At 48.8% G+C, this 17,244-nt stretch overlaps 2 protein-coding genes and 1 long non-coding RNA gene across 7 annotated transcripts; 2 read left to right on the top strand and 1 right to left on the bottom strand.

The window, feature by feature from the left end:
* Positions 1-168: 168 nt before the first annotated feature.
* PIP4K2C (phosphatidylinositol-5-phosphate 4-kinase type 2 gamma) lies at positions 169-10,682 on the top strand. The gene is made up of 10 exons (XM_049883707.1): positions 169-446; positions 2,991-3,088; positions 3,748-3,844; positions 4,203-4,346; positions 6,658-6,804; positions 6,984-7,022; positions 7,603-7,716; positions 8,097-8,364; positions 8,515-8,618; positions 8,806-10,682. The coding sequence occupies exons 1-10, from the start codon at positions 273-275 to the stop codon at positions 8,884-8,886; spliced, it is 1,266 nt and encodes a 421-aa protein (XP_049739664.1). The 5' UTR covers positions 169-272; the 3' UTR covers positions 8,887-10,682.
* LOC126075713 (uncharacterized) lies at positions 3,048-12,057 on the bottom strand. 2 transcript variants are annotated; one of them, XR_007517249.1, is made up of 3 exons: positions 11,989-12,057; positions 11,481-11,542; positions 3,048-3,129 (listed from the first exon to the last, which is right to left on the bottom strand). It is a non-coding gene; the product is annotated as an uncharacterized LOC126075713 (long non-coding RNA). The 2 variants fall into 2 exon arrangements; XR_007517248.1 differs by lacking the exon at positions 11,989-12,057 and adding an exon at positions 11,869-11,971.
* Positions 12,058-12,062: 5 nt separating this feature from the next.
* DTX3 (deltex E3 ubiquitin ligase 3) lies at positions 12,063-17,040 on the top strand. 4 transcript variants are annotated; one of them, XM_049883709.1, is made up of 6 exons: positions 12,063-12,157; positions 13,472-13,536; positions 13,723-13,797; positions 14,157-14,886; positions 15,768-15,985; positions 16,351-17,040. In XM_049883709.1, exons 3-6 carry the CDS (start codon positions 13,769-13,771, stop codon positions 16,424-16,426), a joined length of 1,053 nt encoding a protein of 350 aa, XP_049739666.1. In that variant the 5' UTR covers positions 12,063-12,157; positions 13,472-13,536; positions 13,723-13,768; the 3' UTR covers positions 16,427-17,040. The 4 variants fall into 4 exon arrangements, with proteins under 4 accessions (XP_049739666.1, XP_049739669.1, XP_049739667.1 ...); XM_049883712.1 differs by having other exon boundaries at positions 12,070-12,157; positions 14,138-14,886; XM_049883710.1 differs by having other exon boundaries at positions 12,093-12,161.
* The last annotated feature ends 204 nt before the right edge of the window (positions 17,041-17,244 follow it).

A 17,244-nucleotide genomic window follows, 5' to 3' on the forward strand; every position in this document is an offset into this window, starting at 1 on the left:
TCATTAACCGGCCTGGCCCTCCCGGGCTGCTCACCGGCCTCAGAGAGCAGCGCCAGAGGTCACCGGTGCTGAGCCAAGAAAGCCCACCCAGCTCGCAGGCATCCCGGCCGGCGGGCGACGAAGGGGGCGGAGTCAGTCTTGCTCCGCCCTGCCCGCAATCCCGCGGGCCAGCCTCCGGTCACGTGACGCGGCGCAGGTGAGCACCGCTTCCGGGGTCGGCTTGTGGATTGTGGCCGGCTCCGTCTTCTCTGCGGTCTGGTGCGGGGGAGACTATGGCGTCCTCCTCGGCCCCGCCAGCCACCGTATCGACGGCGACAGCGGGCCCTGGCCCGGGTTTCGGGTTCGCCTCCAAAACCAAGAAGAAGCATTTCGTGCAGCAGAAGGTGAAGGTGTTCCGAGCAGCCGACCCACTGGTGGGCGTGTTCCTGTGGGGAGTAGCCCATTCGGTGAGACCCGGCCCCAGACCCCTGCAGCTCTTTCCGAACCCCTTAGCCCCTGCCCTTCGGAGCGTCCCTGTTTCCAAGACCCGGCTCCGGAACCCCTCGCGCTGTCACTTTCCTTCCGGGGTGTCCTGATCCCCGCCCACCAACCCGCAGGTGTTGCCATAGATTTTTTTCCCTGTAGACTTTTATTGTCTCTCCCTTTGCCCCTTACTGCTCCACTCTAGTTCTGCCTTTCCCACCTGAAATCCAGCTCCCTGTTCTTGACTCTTCTGCCACCTCGTCTCAGCTCCAGGCAGTGGAGACCGGCCTGAACCGGGCTCCACCTGGGGGGACACAGCGGGGAGTGGCTCTTCAGGGTTGGTGGTGGTGAGGTCTCTGGTCAGGGAGAGAATGTGCGTGTATGTATGTGTCTCGTAGCTGGACAAGGGAGATCGTTTTCCAGCCCGGGTCCTTGACTTTGGAACCTTGTCTTTGTCTGGGGGAAGCTCTAGACTTCTTGGACCTTCTAATTCTGCTTATCCCTTCCTTTCCCTTTCAAAGAGGCTACTCCACCCCTGCCTTGAGCTAGTGGGTGCAGTCTTTCAGGGCTTCCATATAATATATGTCTTTGGTTTTGACCGCATCCCCATTGCTGGCTGGAGGGATGGCGTTTGATGGAAGTAGGTGTCATCTTTGACAAGAGAAAAGGCTGAGCAGTTCTGGCCCTGGGAACACTATATCTTGGTGAACTTTAGAAACAGGGAATTTGCTGTAGAAGGTATGGCCTGGGAGTCAGGAGGAGACCAAGGAGGACCGTACATCTCCTTTCCTGAGGATACCTGAAGTGAAGGAAACAGCCGTTACCCCCTTCCTCAGATCTGAAGTGTAAGGTGTGCAGTGATCTTGAGTGGGACAGGGAATATTTTTGAAATCAACTTCCTTGGATTGTTATAGTCATGGCGGGGTTGTGTAGGTGGAGGGAGAGAAGAGGGATACGATTTGTCACATTCCGAATTTGTGGTTTAGAATGTTGTTTGGGGTCAGTCAGCTCCCTTTTGCATTTGTGGCTCTGTGGACTGCTCCCAGTTACCTGGGATAATGTCTTAATAGCTGAGTATCCAGTGCGAGGTACTTGGCATGAGCAAGGCTGATGGAGGTAGGGCTGCCTTTCGTATGTCCCTTCTACGTGACTCATCTATCCTTGTGAGAAGCTTAACTGGGAGTATTTTCCTTTGGTAAGGATTGGGGGAATTACACGGAATACCTGCTTCAGGTTCCCTAGGTATATATATACATTTTAGTCCCAACACCCCATCCTCCAGCCAATACACATTTGCTTGAAGTGTCTGGAATGGAGAAATTCCTTGAACATATGTCTTAATGATGATTCAGCCCGCTTAACAGCAGGTGGGGAGGAGGGGGCAGGAAGAGCTATAGCTGGATCTTGGGCTAGGAATCTCAAGTGGCTTTTTTTGGAATAATACGTTCTGTCCTCTTTTTCTGCTGAGACTGGGAGGAATTGGATTGCACTACAGTGTATGGGATTTAGGTTAGAGTGCACTTGACAACCTCTACCAAATGATTAAAGAAGGATAGGTCAGGCATTTGTTTATTCATTTAAACACTTAAGGACCACTGTGTGCTGAACATTGTGCTAGCTAGGCACCTAAGAGATACAGAGGACTATAATGAGAACTTGCCCTTGAAGAGCTCACAGTCTAGGTGGGGGAACTTACATAAACTAGTGACTAAAGTCATGTGATAAAGGCAGTATTAAGTATTAAAGGCAGGTGAAAAGTACTGTGGCAACACCAGGGAGAAGAAACATCTTCTGTGGATTTTTTAGTACAAGAGCTCCCTTTTCACCCTGAATTAGCAGGCTGCAGCCTAGGGGCTGAGGAGAGCATGTGATGCTTGCCCCCTTTGGGCTGTGGGATGGCTTGACTTTAGTGAACAGGTGCCTAATGGGCTTACATCCTCTGCCTGCCCACATTCCCTCTGAAATCAGCTGCTCTTCTTTTACCTTCACATAGTCAGGTGGGAACCTGCTGCAGAGAACTGGCTCAGAGTGGGCTGGATGGACTGTCCTGTTTGTAAGGAGATGCCTCTTACATTTCACCCTTGCTGCTCTTGACCCCTCAGAGTCCCATTAGTTCTCTGTCCACTTTATAAATACCTTTTCTTTTCTTTTCTTTTAAATGGAGCAGGGAACTGTTTGTCTTGAGTCTGCTGAGGGTATTCCCCCCCCCCCCAAGAATTTATCACAGCTTTAAAAATAAACATAAGCTACTTACAGGGTTTGCCTGATATAAAATGACTGTTGTGAGCATGAAGTTCCATGGGGGCGGGGGTGTGAGAGGCCATGTGTGAGGGCTGCTTACTGCATTTCTGCTTGGGCTCCAGAAGGAGTTAGATACATTATCTCATTTCTGTCAAGCATATGCATAGCCAGTGTTTTTAAAGGAATGAGGTTTGAATTGCTCCTCCTGACTCCTGCACAAACCCAGTATATGGGTAGTTCTCTACACCCCTACTCACTGCCTACCTATTCACATTTTGACTTATCAGATCAATGAGCTCAGCCAGGTGCCTCCCCCAGTGATGCTGCTTCCAGACGACTTTAAGGCCAGCTCCAAGATCAAGGTCAACAATCACCTTTTCCATAGGTCAGTGTGGACCCCTGCCCTTCCTTCTTATGCGAGCTTTCCTAGAAAAGAGTAATAATAATTTTAAAAGTTAAGATTCAGTGAGTTTCAAGGTTTTAGATTTAGAAGGCAACTTACAAGTTGTATAGTCTAACCTTTTTCCCAATGCAGAAATTGTTTTGTGCAAAGAAACCATTAAAATAATTTCCAGTGTTCCCTAGATCCTTTTATTTACTAGTGCTACCTCTCCTCTAGCCTGGCAACTTTTTAGAGTAAATATGCTCAGATGCCATTATTATTAGTTTCCGATAGGGACTCCCTGAAAGAAATACCTGAGCCCTCTGAGCCCTCCTAATATCAGAAGATGGCATTCAGAACAGTGGCACCTGTTGCCGATGTCTCTTACTTGCTTGAGATTTGGGAGGTGCTACTGTTTGGGTGCACAGTAGATCCTGGCTCTACTTTCCTCTGCTTACCACTTAGGCAGGTCACTCAACCACCTTGAGCCACAGTCTCCTCTTCTGTAAAATGGGGATAATATGCCTTTAAAGGACTTCACAGGGTTTTATGAAAGTCAAATGAGGTAAGATGTTTGAAGGTGTTTTATATACTGTCAAGTCCTATATAAATATAATATTGTTACTTTGATTGTTTTCTTATCCTGAAAAACCCTATTCCAGGGAAAACCTACCCAGTCATTTCAAGTTCAAGGAGTATTGTCCCCAGGTCTTCAGGAACCTCCGTGATCGATTTGGCATTGATGACCAGGATTATTTGGTGAGAATACATTTTAGGGTGAGGGTAGTTTATTTCTACCTAGCAAACTTGGGACAGCTATGCTTAGAGAAATGAGATCTTTGGAAAGTATGATTCTTTACCTTTTTACAGTCACAGGCATCTTTAAAAATCTGAAGAAAGCTATAAATCCTGTCCTTGGAAAAAATGTAGGTATACTCAATTTTTGCATTCAATTTCATTCAGTCCATTTATGGACACCAGGTTAACAACCCCTGCTCAACCTCCTACTCCAACCTTTCATCCATTTTCAGATGTGTTCAGTTGACTATTATCCAATGATTTGCATCTCTACATAAAGGGAGAGGAGAAGAACCTGTGGCCTATTCTGTGTTCCCAGGTGTCTCTTACCCGGAGCCCCCCAAGTGAAAGTGAAGGCAGTGATGGTCGCTTCCTTATCTCCTATGATCGGACTCTAGTCATCAAAGAAGTATCCAGTGAGGACATTGCTGACATGCATAGCAACCTCTCCAACTACCACCAGGTCAGGCCTCTCTCCATCCCTGTTCTTTCTCTCACGTCCTTACTCAGAGGGAGACTTCCTGTCTGTTTTCCTCCTAAAGAAGAACTTGACATCATATTTGTTTATTTATCTTGACATCATCTTTTTAAAAACTAGGTATTGTTCCAAAAAGGCGTGTATGTACCTAGTTGTGCTTGACTAAATAGAATAATTTAGACATATTTTTCCTATCTGGGACTTACACTCTAAAACCAATGCTGTAGATTGATATATAAAGGGCACATATATAGCTAAGTATAAGCTATAGGTTAAGTCAGAATCAGGTAAAGTGTTAATGCCAAATATAGTCTCAGGATTAAATGCAGTTTGGAGAAAAAACCAGGATAAGTGCACAATTGGGATAAATTGGAAGTGAGAGGCTATAATCATGTCTAGCCCCAAGTGGGCACACGGAAGCCATTCACTCTGATCGTATTAACTTGGAATGTGGGGTTTATGGAATGTTTTTGGTTATAAAAATACTCTGCTTGAATGTGTTTCTACTGATGAGAAATCTCACCAAAATCAATGAGCAAGAAACACGAGGAATAAATGGAGGACTCTAAAAGGAGTCTTGTTTACCCAACAAATATTGAAAGTCTACTATTACTAAGTCCAGTAGGGAAAGAAAGAATGAAACAGTTCTGGCCCTCAGAGATCTCTTGTTCTAGTGCTAAAGACCAGAAAACCAGCATTAGCACACAACATGATATGTACAATAGTAGAGTTATGTACAGAATGCTCTGGGGAGTGCAGAGGAAGAATGCTCCAACCCATCTAGGGAAACAGGTGCAGTTGGGAGGCTCAAAGAAAGTTTTTTAGAGGCATCATCATAGGATCTGATTCTTGAAGGATTAGTAGGGGTTATCCATTGGACAAAATGGAAGAGAGCATTCTAGGCAAAGGAAAATAGTGTTTATAAAGGCACACAGCCATGAGAGATCTTGGAGTTAGAGAACTACAAGAAATTCATTGTGGCTGGGATATAGTATATGGAAAAATATTTAGGCAGGAGTCAGATCATGAAGGGGCTTATATACCACACAAAGTTTGGGATTGATTCTGAAGGTGATTTGCAGGAGAGTGATGTATATGTGATTTAGAAGTGTCTTTGTGACAATATTTTAGAGAATGGATTGGGGTCAAAAAATACTGGGAGTGGAAATACCACTTAGCAGGTAATTATAATAGTCTAGGTGAGAAATGATGAAAACCTGGAGAATCTAGGGCAGTCGAGACAAGGTGCCCATCCACCAACAGTTGGGAAACATAAAGAGGAACAGGTTTCTGGAGGAAGACCTTTCTGATTTAGACATGTTGGGTTTGAGTTTTCTGCAGTTCATCTAGATAGGATGCCCAGTAAGTGGAAGGAGAGTGTGTGGAGTGAGATGAAAAGGTTGAGGACAGAACCGTCAGGAGCAAGTAAAGAGTCCATAAAGGAGAATAAGAGTAGGTGGATGATTTTAATCATTTATGCCTTACTTTAGTCCATAAAGGATTTGAGGATAAAGAGGTAGAGAATCAAAAGAGTGATATAACGAAAGCTGAGGGTGAAGAGAGTTTTAAGGAAAGACTGGTCAACAGTATCAAGTGCCACACAGAATTGAAGTACGACAATGACTAAAAAGTACTCAGTAGATTTGGCAGTTGAGGGATTGGGAGGCAGTGATCGATTTTAAAGGAAAAATGAGGGTACAAATCTGATTTCAGTGGTTTGAGGTGTGAATGAGAGGTAAGTGGAGACACTGATTGCTGACTACTTTTTTGAGAAGGGTGGTTATGAAGAGAAGACATCAATACTTAGAGATGGTAACGTTGAGAGAGGAATATTTTTTTAAGAATCCAAATTATATGCCATTACGCAGACATTTTTACTACAGGAATCTGGCCCACCAAGAGACACGAGTCTAGATAAAATCATTTACTTGATAAGCAGATGTAAGTTCTAACCCTGCTTCTGGGACTTCTGGTAAATCACTTGCATATAGAGAAGGTCTCAGATAAAGATAACACTATTTACCTTCCCCATCTCAGTGGTAAAGAAAAAATGAGAGCAGGCACTTTAAAATTGAGACATTGTAAAAATGGAATAAATCAGAGGAGATGGGGTTCTGGAACAGCATGGATAATCAGGGCATCTTCAGGAAGCCCCTACCACTTTTGACTTCTTATAACCTCTCTACTTGAGTTTTCTGCCCCACTCTGGAATGATAGCATTTGAATTCCCATCCCTGGGTTGTTTGTGTACCTGCTACTCACCCTCTCCCCATTCCTTCCTCCCCTTCCACCCCAGTACATTGTGAAGTGCCATGGCAATACACTACTGCCCCAGTTCCTGGGGATGTACCGAGTCAGTGTGGACAACGAAGACTGCTACATGCTTGTGATGCGTAATATGTTTAGCCACCGTCTTCCTGTGCACAGAAAGTATGACCTCAAGGTAAGGATGTGATAAGTAAGGCTTAAGGGGAGGATCCTGATGACCTGAGAATGGGGAAGGGCCTGGGAGGATACTGGAAGATTCCTTTTAAAGGAAAGAAGGCTGTGGATTTCAGTAGTTATCTTAGAGCTGATTCTTTTAGCCACTTCTGCTGACTTGGTCTTTGGGTCTCTCCACAGGGTTCCCTAGTGTCCCGGGAAGCCAGCGATAAGGAAAAGGTGATACTAATTTTAGGCAGTAGGGTGAGGGATGGGGGATGGCAGATGAAAGGGATTGTCTTAGGATGAAGATAGCATTCTCCATAATGGGGTAAGAATGACCAACAATGTATTTTTATCTTAAACCAATTAAAAAAAGAGAGACATAAACTTTTACTGATCCAGGGGTTGTTTGGGAGGGGCAAAGGGAACAGCTGCTTTGTTACAGGCTTGGGTTTTCCCATGTGGAAGGTTTGGGGATGAGTGAGGATGCCAGACTTTAAGAGCAAAATGTTTACCCTCCATCTCCCATTCTGGACTCTTATTTTTCAAGCAGCTGTTTTTGCTTAAGGAGAAAAAAAAAAGTCAGCGTGGGGGATCTTGACTGAAAACCATAAGCAGAGAGTAGTGGGTTGTGATTGAGATTACAGTTGCAGTGACTGGTGGGTCTGGGGAAACCACTGGAGGCGAGAATGTATGCTGTAAGGTCTCTCTCCCCTAGACGTCACTGAGTTGGAGACTAGAGTCCTACACGAGAGGCAGGAGTCTCTGGGACCTTGGAAAAGGGATGTATTCCAAGACATCCCTTTACGATTCTTAGGTTAAAGAATTACCTACCCTTAAGGATATGGACTTTCTCAACAAGAACCAGAAAGTATATATTGGAGAAGAAGAGAAGAAAGTATTTCTAGAGAAGCTAAAGAGAGATGTGGAGGTGATGAATGGAGTGCTCTGGGAAATGGCCTTTTTTCCTTTTTTTTGCTTCCCACAAGATAGATGTCTTTCCCATTCACAATATGGGGGAGTTCCTCCCCTTCCCTTTATTCTTCGAGTCATCTGCATGAAGGGGAGTTGAGTGTGAGACATGAAAAACCCCCAGAGCTGACCCATGGAGCGGGTGGCTGGAATGGGCTAAAAGGACGATCGTAGATACCAGGACATTTAGGCACTAAGGGGAGGTGGTATACCTATAATCCTCACTTTTATATTCTCATTCCTTAGGAAGGCCCCAGAAATTCAGGGGTGGAGGTGTAAGGGTGGTACCTGGGAGTCGGGAGGAGATCTGGGGTGTCTGATTGGTCAGTGGGGTCTCAGTTCCTAGTGCAGCTGAAGATCATGGACTACAGCCTTCTGCTGGGCATCCACGATATCATCCGGGGCTCTGAACCAGAGGAGGAGGGGCCTGCCCGGGAGGAGGATGCAGAGGGGGAGGGAGACTGTGGCCTGACTGGACCTCCTGCTCTGGTGGGTTCCTATGGCACCTCCCCTGAGGGCATCGGCGGCTACATCCATTCCCATCGGCCTTTGGGCCCTGGAGAGTTTGAGTCCTTCATTGATGTCTATGCCATCCGGAGTGCTGAGGGTGAGAGATCCTAGAAATTTTAAGGGTGGGGAGGGCTGTCCCTGGGAGACAAAGACCAGGGTGGTTAGCTTTTTAAAAAAGATCTGGCCAGTTCCTGGGGCAAGGGAGTTGGAAATGTATCTGCTCTTCATTGTTGGTTTCCCTTGCCAGGGGCCCCCCAAAAGGAGGTGTATTTCATGGGTCTCATTGACATCCTAACACAGTATGATGCCAAGAAGAAAGCAGCTCATGCAGCCAAAACTGTCAAGCATGGGGTGAGGGTTACCCAAAGCCTTTCCTTTTCTGTATCATCCTCCTCTATCAGGAGCCACTGGCTTGAGTGTTCTTTGGGAAGAGAGAGAGCAGTGGGGTGGTAGCAAGATGAAAGGTTGGGTATGGAGGGTGGGGAATGGGGAGGGGTGGTGGGGTGGCCTGACACATTGTTCCATATTCCTCTCACAGGCCGGGGCAGAGATCTCTACTGTCCATCCTGAGCAGTATGCTAAGCGATTCCTGGATTTTATTACCAACATCTTTGCCTAAGAGGCTGCCTGACTCCTTGGTGACTGCTGCTTTGTGTTCAAGGTGGTGGGATTCTGAGAGGCTTGGAGGAATTGGGGATATTCTGGCCAATACTTCTTCTCTTCCTCCTTTGCTAAATTCAGGCTGCAGGCTCCATCCATCCAGATAACTCCCATTTCATTGCATTGGCTCTTCTGGCCCTCAGAAATACATTGTCGTTTTTTCCCTTTCCCTTCCTGCAACAAGTCCCTTTGCTTCTTTAGGGTGTTATTGTTAACCCTCCCAAGTGCCTTGACCTTTGTAAAATGTCCTGTTGTTTCTATAAAAGAGGAGGAGCTGAGGGAACAGGGTTGTTTGCTGTCTTCAGAACCCGACTGGACAGATGGACCTGGTTCAAGCAACTACTCTGGATGCATTTCGCTGTGTAGGATGAACTAAGAGTGTCTGGGTTTTGCTGATAACTTTATAGAACTCACTGTGGCATGCTTCTATCCCAGTAGACCCTGGGATGGGGAACTTTAAAGATACAGATGTGGGTGCAGGCATATGCACATATGATGAAATATGGCCAATCTTGTACACAGAGGTGAGGTGGAGAGTGGTCAGTAGGCTGGGTCCTCATGGAGGTGGGACCTAAGAGGACTTTTGTGATTATGAAGGGAGTTGCAGAGGATTTCTGCCAAGGAATGACCACTCTAATCTCTTCCTTCAGCCTACTTCCACCCCCACCCACCTGTACTTCTGGGTGCAGAAGCCCAGAGCTGGCCAGAGTGTTGAAGCCTGGGTGAAGGTGTTTTAACTGTTTCTGCCCATTACCAAAGCCTCACACCCCTTGTGGTGTTGGAACCGTTGAGTGGGTGTGTGGCCAGTTCTAGAGGCTGGGATGAAATGCCAGGAGTGTGAAGTTCATTTCCCATAGTAAGCTTTCTTTCTTTCTTTTTAGCTATCCTTGTGGTTTATTCCCAGCAGAAGGGAATTTCCCCACTTGGGTCAATCCTGGTCATTTCAACAGGATGGAGGTCTCAAGTGTGCGAACCTCCCCTACTCCCTGGAGGTGTGTGCCTAGCACGCTTCCTTTCCCCATCCCTCTCAAACCCTTTTCCCCATTGGATTTGTCATTCTGTTCTCTTCTGTCCTTACACTGCTACTGTGTCTCCCAGGGGACAGATGGCCTTCTTTGCCATTTTTACTCCACCCCTAGAGAGGAGTCAGAGCCATAACTCAGTCACCGCTCCCCCTCCCAACAAGATAGTTGAGTTGATGCTTGACATTCTCAGAATATAGAGGACCCTAATGAGATAAGTTGTCCCCTCCCCTCCAATGGCTTTGGGGCTAAGGCAACCATTCTTGCTGTTCTCCATCCCCCTTGAGGCTTGTATATTTTTCTAACATAAAGATGGGCACCTGGCTTGTGGAGATGCAAGTTTCTTTGCTCTGTATCTGGCTGGACTGATCTGTCTCACAAGAAGTCATAAGGGAGAATCCCTCTCTTCCCTCCATCTTCTGCTCCAAAGGAGAAAACAAGAGGAATCCGCAGTTGGAGCTCCTATAGTATCTTCTCTTCAGGGGCCTGATGCATCTTTTTCATTCCAATCATCTACCTTTCCCCTGTTGAATGCAATAAAACTCCATGACACCAGCAACTGTTCTTTTGAAATGGGTTTTCTGACCATGTGGCTGATGTATCATGGGCAGTATGGTCTTCATTTGTTGCTTCTGTTTTTCGTCTTTTTTGTTTTATTAATTAATAAAAAATGTGTATTTACTCTTTATTGCGGTCACAATATAAAAAATAAATTATTGAATCCAAATTCCTTCACAGAAATGCCTTTTTTTTTTTTCCTTTCTTTTCTGAGGAAGCATACTCTTAGGGGTGCAAAGACTAGATGAAAAATTCTGGCCTTCAGCATGTGGGCCCTTAACTAAGGATGTGGATTTCTAGACAGATGGCTGGGAACTTAAAAGGTTGTATGGGGGCACTGGTAGCATGGAGATAGAAAACTGTTTTTCCTTCAATTTCACGGCATGGAGTTTAGCCCTATATAGAAGGGCCAGAGAAAACAGATGATGCAACCCCCGCTCCGACCCCCGCCACCAGGGCTCTGGGCTTGTTCACACTCAAAACTATGTTAAGGTGAATGGGCTTCAGCCCACAAGCTAAATTAAAAGAGAAACTGAATTCAGCGCTCCTCCAGCCTCCCTGGGAAAGATGATCTCTGCCTGGAAGGGCAGGAAGGGTCCTGGGAAAGTGAAGGAGAAAGTGGCCAGCCCTCTAACCTAGAGGGGGAGGGGAGAAGGGGGTGGATAAACAGAGGTTGTTGCTAGTCTGGGAGATCCAGTACTTCTTGGCTGAGGAGGTCTTTTGGCTGGCAGAGAAACCTAGCTTGATGTGGCCCCAGGGAAGTGAATTGGGCCAGGGGCGGAGACTGCTCTGATGTGGGAAACAGCAGAGCTTTTTTTTTTTTTTTCCTTTTGAGAGTTTTTTAACTATTTGAACCATAGGCCTGAGGCCACCACGACCCCAAGCCATTTCTTAAAAAATATATCCACTTCCCATACTGCATCACACTCCCTATCCCCACTTGCGGAAAGAGAAAAAAATCTGAGGCACTTACCAATACCCAGCTGGGAGCAGGTGCGGGGAGGGGGTGGGGGGCGTCTCTCAGACGGTTACAATCTAGGAAGAGGCAAGAGATGAGAGGATGAAATCGTTTAGGACTGGGGTTTGTTTATTTTAGAACAAATGCTTTTCTTTTTACTATGATTCTTCTTCCCATCCCACATTGTTCCTCAAAGGCCCTTCTGGCATAAGGATTTCAGAAACCGCTTCCCTCCCCCCACCCCATCCCTATATACCTAAACCGACGCTCCCCACCCACCCAACCACCACTAGCTCAGAGAAGCTGCCATGCAGCTGGTTGGGAAAGAAAAGGGAAAGGGCTCCTCCCTACAGGGGTAAATGAGAAGCTAGCGGCAGCGTTTCTAAGGGATTTAACCTCCTACCCTCTGTTACACGACGCCACCCTCTCCCTCCAAAGACTGGAAGACGCCTCCATTTTTGTTTTGGGGCGGAGGGACTGGGGCCCCTGGATTTAAAGAGTCAACGGAAACGGTGATTATCACCTGTGAAGGGGAATGGGGGTGCAATCCTCCCTTCTTTCCTTTCTCTCAGTCTCACCCCCTGCAACCCTCCCCACCTTTTCGGGGTCTCCCCCCCTTGTTGCTAAGGCCCGGACCGTCATCCCAGCAACAGCCTCAGTCATGTGACCGGCAATGGCGGCGCTGACAGGAGGTAGGTGAGCCCGGCGTCCCCCACACCCACCGCGCACCCCCCAGACCCCGCTCTCTCCCCTCTCGCACCCCCCGCTCCCCTGCACCCACTCCTTCGCCCTTTCCCTTTGGTACGGCTCCGGAGGACCCCTCCACGCCCCGCCAATCCTCTTTTCACCATCCTCCAGCCTTGGCCTCCTTTTGGGAGGTTCTGGGGGCCGCGATCGGGCCAACATGCACCCCCGCCCACCGGTGGGTCTCCCGGGCCTCCGGCGAGAGAGGGGTGTGGGGGGTTAGTTCCGGGTCGGGTCTTGGTGGAGGCCGTGGGGGGAGGGGTGGAGCTGCCTCAGTGGATGCCCCCAGGGACCCTTGCCCTTTCTGGCTGCCCCTGCCACCAGCATCTATCTGTCTGGAGGGAGGGACTGGCCTGGTGTCCGGCCTGGGTTGCTCCAGCGGAATCACAGATCCAGCATAAACTGTGGCCCCGCCTCCCTTTTCTTTGCCAGCAGGACTTGGAGCTAGGACACCTAGGTCCTGGGTCCTCTCTGATGGAGGGGGTGGGTTTCCATTCTGGATAGACAGTGGGGGCTGAGGTCTCAGGGTTCGAGTTTCATTTTCTGAGTGTCGAGGTGAATCTGGCCTTGAGGGAACTATGATGGAGGCACAAACGGACAGCTGCTCCCCTTTCCATCGGTCAAAGAATTGAGGTCACGTTAATGGTTCCTCTTTCCGTTGGAGCTGCATTTGAAGGTGTGCGAACAGCCCTGTAACTGAATATGACAAGACTGGAGGAACATCAGGTCCCTCCAGTAGAGCCCCTGTGTGAGCTCCACCCCTCCTAAATGCAGGCTAGAGAGCTAAAGGGCTATGCTGCGTTGGGTGTGCTGGGTTTAAAAGGTGACAATGAGAACTTTGTTATTGCAGGGGCTGTGGCCACTTTGTTCACATTCCTAACAGACTGCAACAGAAGGGACTGAGGTTAGGGCTTAAGGAAAGCTCTCTGGCAGTAGGGGCTGGATGATTTGGGACTGTGGAGCAGGGTGAGGAGTTAGGGAACCGAGGAAATACTCCTGTCCCTATGATCTGAAACATGTGGCAAGAAAAATCTCTGTGTAGGCTTTTCCCTTCCAGACTATTACCTTGAAGCTCTCATAGCTGGAAAGAAAAGATGGAAGGTTAGCATGATCAGTCCCTTCCTTACCAGCTTGAGGAGGGGCTGTGGATGGAGTCAGGCAGGAGAGAGGGAGATGAAATGGAAGAGGAGTTTTTGTTTTGTTTCTGGGCTGGCTGGTGAAAATGTTAACGTTTGCCACCATAACACTTTATTCTCCCCTAGTTCTGGTCAGCTGAGTGTGGAAATAGAGCGATTTCTGCTGTCACCGTTGTCCATGGGCTTTCCAGGTACCTGAGGGAACCTCAACTTTCATTCTTAAATTAGTTCTCTCCATTCCATGTTCTAAGTAATACTATGCGCAGTAACCTATACTCAGGTTCCTGTCTTTGCTACATGGGCTGCTGGGTTGAGGTATGGGGGTACTGGGGGAAGGAGTTTCTTACTTTCCTTCCTTTTCCTTTCCACCCCTCCAGGTCATATAACCCACAAGTAGGGAGCAGGGAAAGAGAGAGAGCCTGCATGCCAATTCTAAGCTCTTCAGGATCAAAGTGAGCAAAACGGAGGGTTGAAAAGTCTTTCTCCCCTTTAAAGAGCCCATTTTTCACCCTGAGGGTGGGGCGGGAGCAATTGTTTCTGTGATCTTGGGAGAAGTGTAAGGAGAACCTAGACTGATTGCTTGGCTAGGATGTTAAAGGAACTTTCTTGTTCTTCAGGGGGTGGTGAGGTTGGAAGATATGGGAAGATAGAAAATGGACTGGGGGGAGAGTTGGGAGTTGGCCTTGAGAGAATGGGGGGCAATATAGTATTTGGAAGGAACCTGAAGTAGGAGGCATTGATATTTGTCAAATGGGGACCCCCCACCCTGAGTCCCTTTCACCTTGGGGGCAGTGTCGTTCGTCCTGTCCAGAATGGCAGCCTGTGGAGGCACCTGCAAGAACAAAGTGACTGTCTCCAAGCCTGTGTGGGACTTCCTGAGCAAGGAGACTCCAGCGCGGCTGGCCCGGCTTCGGGAGGAGCACCATGTTGCCATCCTCATAGATGGCGAGACCTCTGACATCTATGTTCTCCAGCTTTCCCCACAGGGCCCACCCCCAGCCCCTCCCAATGGGCTCTATCTGGCCCGGAAGGCTCTCAAGGGGCTGCTAAAAGAGGCAGAGAAAGAGCTGAAGAAAGCTCAGAGGCAGGGGGAGCTTATGGGCTGCCTGGCTTTGGGGGGTGGGGGAGAGCACCCAGAGCTGCACCGCCCAGCCCCACCCCCTCTCAGAGCAGCTCCACTCCTGCCCCCAGGAGCACGGGGGATTCCTCCTCCTCCCCCTCCCATCCCACCCCCTCTTCCTCCCCGCCTTCGGGAGGAGGCAGAAGAGCAGGAGAGCACCTGTCCCATCTGTCTGGGGGAGATCCAGAATGCCAAGACGTTGGAGAAGTGCCGGCACTCATTCTGCGAGGGCTGCATCACACGGGCCTTGCAGGTGAAAAAGGCCTGCCCCATGTGCGGCCGCTTCTATGGGCAGCTGGTAGGCAACCAGCCCCAGAATGGGCGGATGCTGGTCTCTAAGGATGCCACCCTGCTACTGCCCAGCTATGAGAAGTACGGCACCATTGTCATCCAGTATGTCTTCCCGCCCGGTGTCCAGGGGGTAAGAAGACCACAGCCTGCCCTCACCCTTTGGTTTCCCCCAAGCTTGTTCTCTGACCTAGAAAGACTGAGTGATGGTGAGTGTGTTTGTTAGATGTGATACAGTCTTGCCATTTCCCAGCATGCCTTCCTACTTAGTGCCTTGGGGCTAGGAGGTCCCCTTGAGGCCCAGCTTTTCCATCCCCATGACCCCAAGGCACACATGAAAATCAAGTGTGATGAGAGAAAGGAATTGACTTCTATTTCCTTGATGAACCTGGATGTTGACAAATATTCTCGGCAGGGGTGAATTTTGTGGAGATCAGGCTCCGGTGCAGGCAGGCACAGTAGGGAGGGATCTGATCATCCTAACAGACCTCCTGGCTGGGAGTGTTTACTCTGTTTCAGATTTACGATTTATAAGGTCAAGGGCCTACAGGTGCCTTCCTTCCAAACAAAAAGTCATTGTCCAATTCTAGTTTGCAGAAGGATGAGCACTAGAGAAATGTTACAGGCTAGACCGTAGAAGAAGCATTGGGAGTGTTTTCAGGTGGATAAGGGAAGGCTGAAAAAAAAATTCTTAGTCTTCACATTTCTGCTGAGTGATCTGGAGAGTAAGGAACAGCTACCTTCCATCACTTCTGAGAATCTATCACTTCTGAGAATTGGGACTTGAGGGATTGAGACAGCAGAAAAAACAATAGGGATTAAGCGAGAAACAGACTCCTGATGCCCAGGCCCCAAAGTCTTTCCTTCCCTGGGAGGCTGTCAGCCTGTTGCTGCCCTGTCAGCATTAGCTGGCGGTGCACAGACAGAAAGCCAGCCAGGATGGCCCTTCATTGGCATTGTGGGCCCTAGGATATCCAGCTGCTCACTGCCCACTCTGCTTCCCCTTCCTCCCAGGCTGAACACCCAAACCCAGGCGTTCGGTACCCGGGGACCACACGGGTGGCCTACCTCCCTGACTGCCCTGAGGGCAACAAGGTGCTGACCCTGTTCCGAAAGGCATTTGACCAGCGTCTCACCTTCACTATCGGCACGTCCATGACCACAGGGAGACCGAATGTCATCACTTGGAACGACATCCACCACAAGACCAGCTGCACAGGGGGACCCCAGCTGTGCGACACCCTTTCATTTCTTCCCCCTAAGCTCCTCCCCCCTTGATACATGTCCACTGAGGGAGCAACATCATGTCCATCGCTCTGGGAGCCTCCTAACTGGAGAGGACCACCCCCCCAAATTGTTCAACCATCTCTCCCACCCGTTTCTCTTACATTCATCCAGGTCTTTGGGCCCACTTAATCTACAAAAATAAGCACAACTGGGCTAAGTCATCTTGGGTTTAGAGATCCTCCCCCCTAAGAGGAGGTGGGGAAGAGTCTGAATGGGGCCTCCACTGAGTAACCCAGAATAAGGGTGGACAGGGGGTAATATGAGCAAGCTCAAACAGGTAACCCTGACCCTCATTTCTTTTTCCTCTCAGGTTTGGGTACCCAGACCCCACCTACCTGACCCGGGTGCAAGAGGAGCTGAGAGCCAAGGGTATCACAGACGACTAAAGGACATCCCCTTTGCCAAGGCCCCTGCTGTCGTCCTCCACTAGGACCCAATGGAAGCCTCTGTTCTCCTCTCTTCCCCTGCCCCCCACACCATACTAGTAGGGGACCTGTCTGACTGGGAAGGGAGTTAAGAGGGGGAGGGGGCAATCTGTCCCCTGTCCCCCACCAGCCAAGTGCTTCAGTGCAGTGTGAGCCACTCCCTCCTGGCACAGGCTGATCTCCAAGGCTCTGCTTGCCGCCTGTGCCCCCCATGTACATACTTCCAGTTTCCCTGCCCCCTCCATTGCCCTTGGCTTTTCTGGTATGTGCTGTGCTTCAGTGACAAAGCTGAGAAAGGACCTGGGTGGGGAGGTGGGATCTCTTGACATCCCCCTCACTTAGGAACTTCAGTGGCAGGGAGAGGGAGTCCGCTGATGTGAGCCCCAAGGAGCCGGCTGTGTGTGTTCATCAGATACACTTCTTCTACCTTAACTTTGTCCTTTATCTCTCTGTGTCTCTGTCTCTGTCAGTCTGTCTCCCGCTCTTCTCTGCCCCCTATACGGAGCCTCCTTACCCTGTTCTGGAATCACCGCCAGATTGTAGCTTTTAATTTAATAAAAATAAAGTAAAATATGCAACTCTATGCCACACCCGTTTTGTTCCGTGGGTGGGGGCGGAGATCAGGGTCTGCTGAGAAGGGGAAGGGGGATGATAGGGAAATCCCTGTGTCCATTCCAAGGGCTTCTGCCTCCTGAGGGCCTGGGAAGATGCAATGTGCTTAGTGGGTTCTATAAAAACACTGCGGAGACCTGGGTCACGCTTCCACATTGGAAGCAGGA

This window comes from Elephas maximus, chromosome 4 (assembly GCF_024166365.1).
Source record: "Elephas maximus indicus isolate mEleMax1 chromosome 4, mEleMax1 primary haplotype, whole genome shotgun sequence".
Taxonomy (NCBI): domain Eukaryota; kingdom Metazoa; phylum Chordata; class Mammalia; order Proboscidea; family Elephantidae; genus Elephas; species Elephas maximus.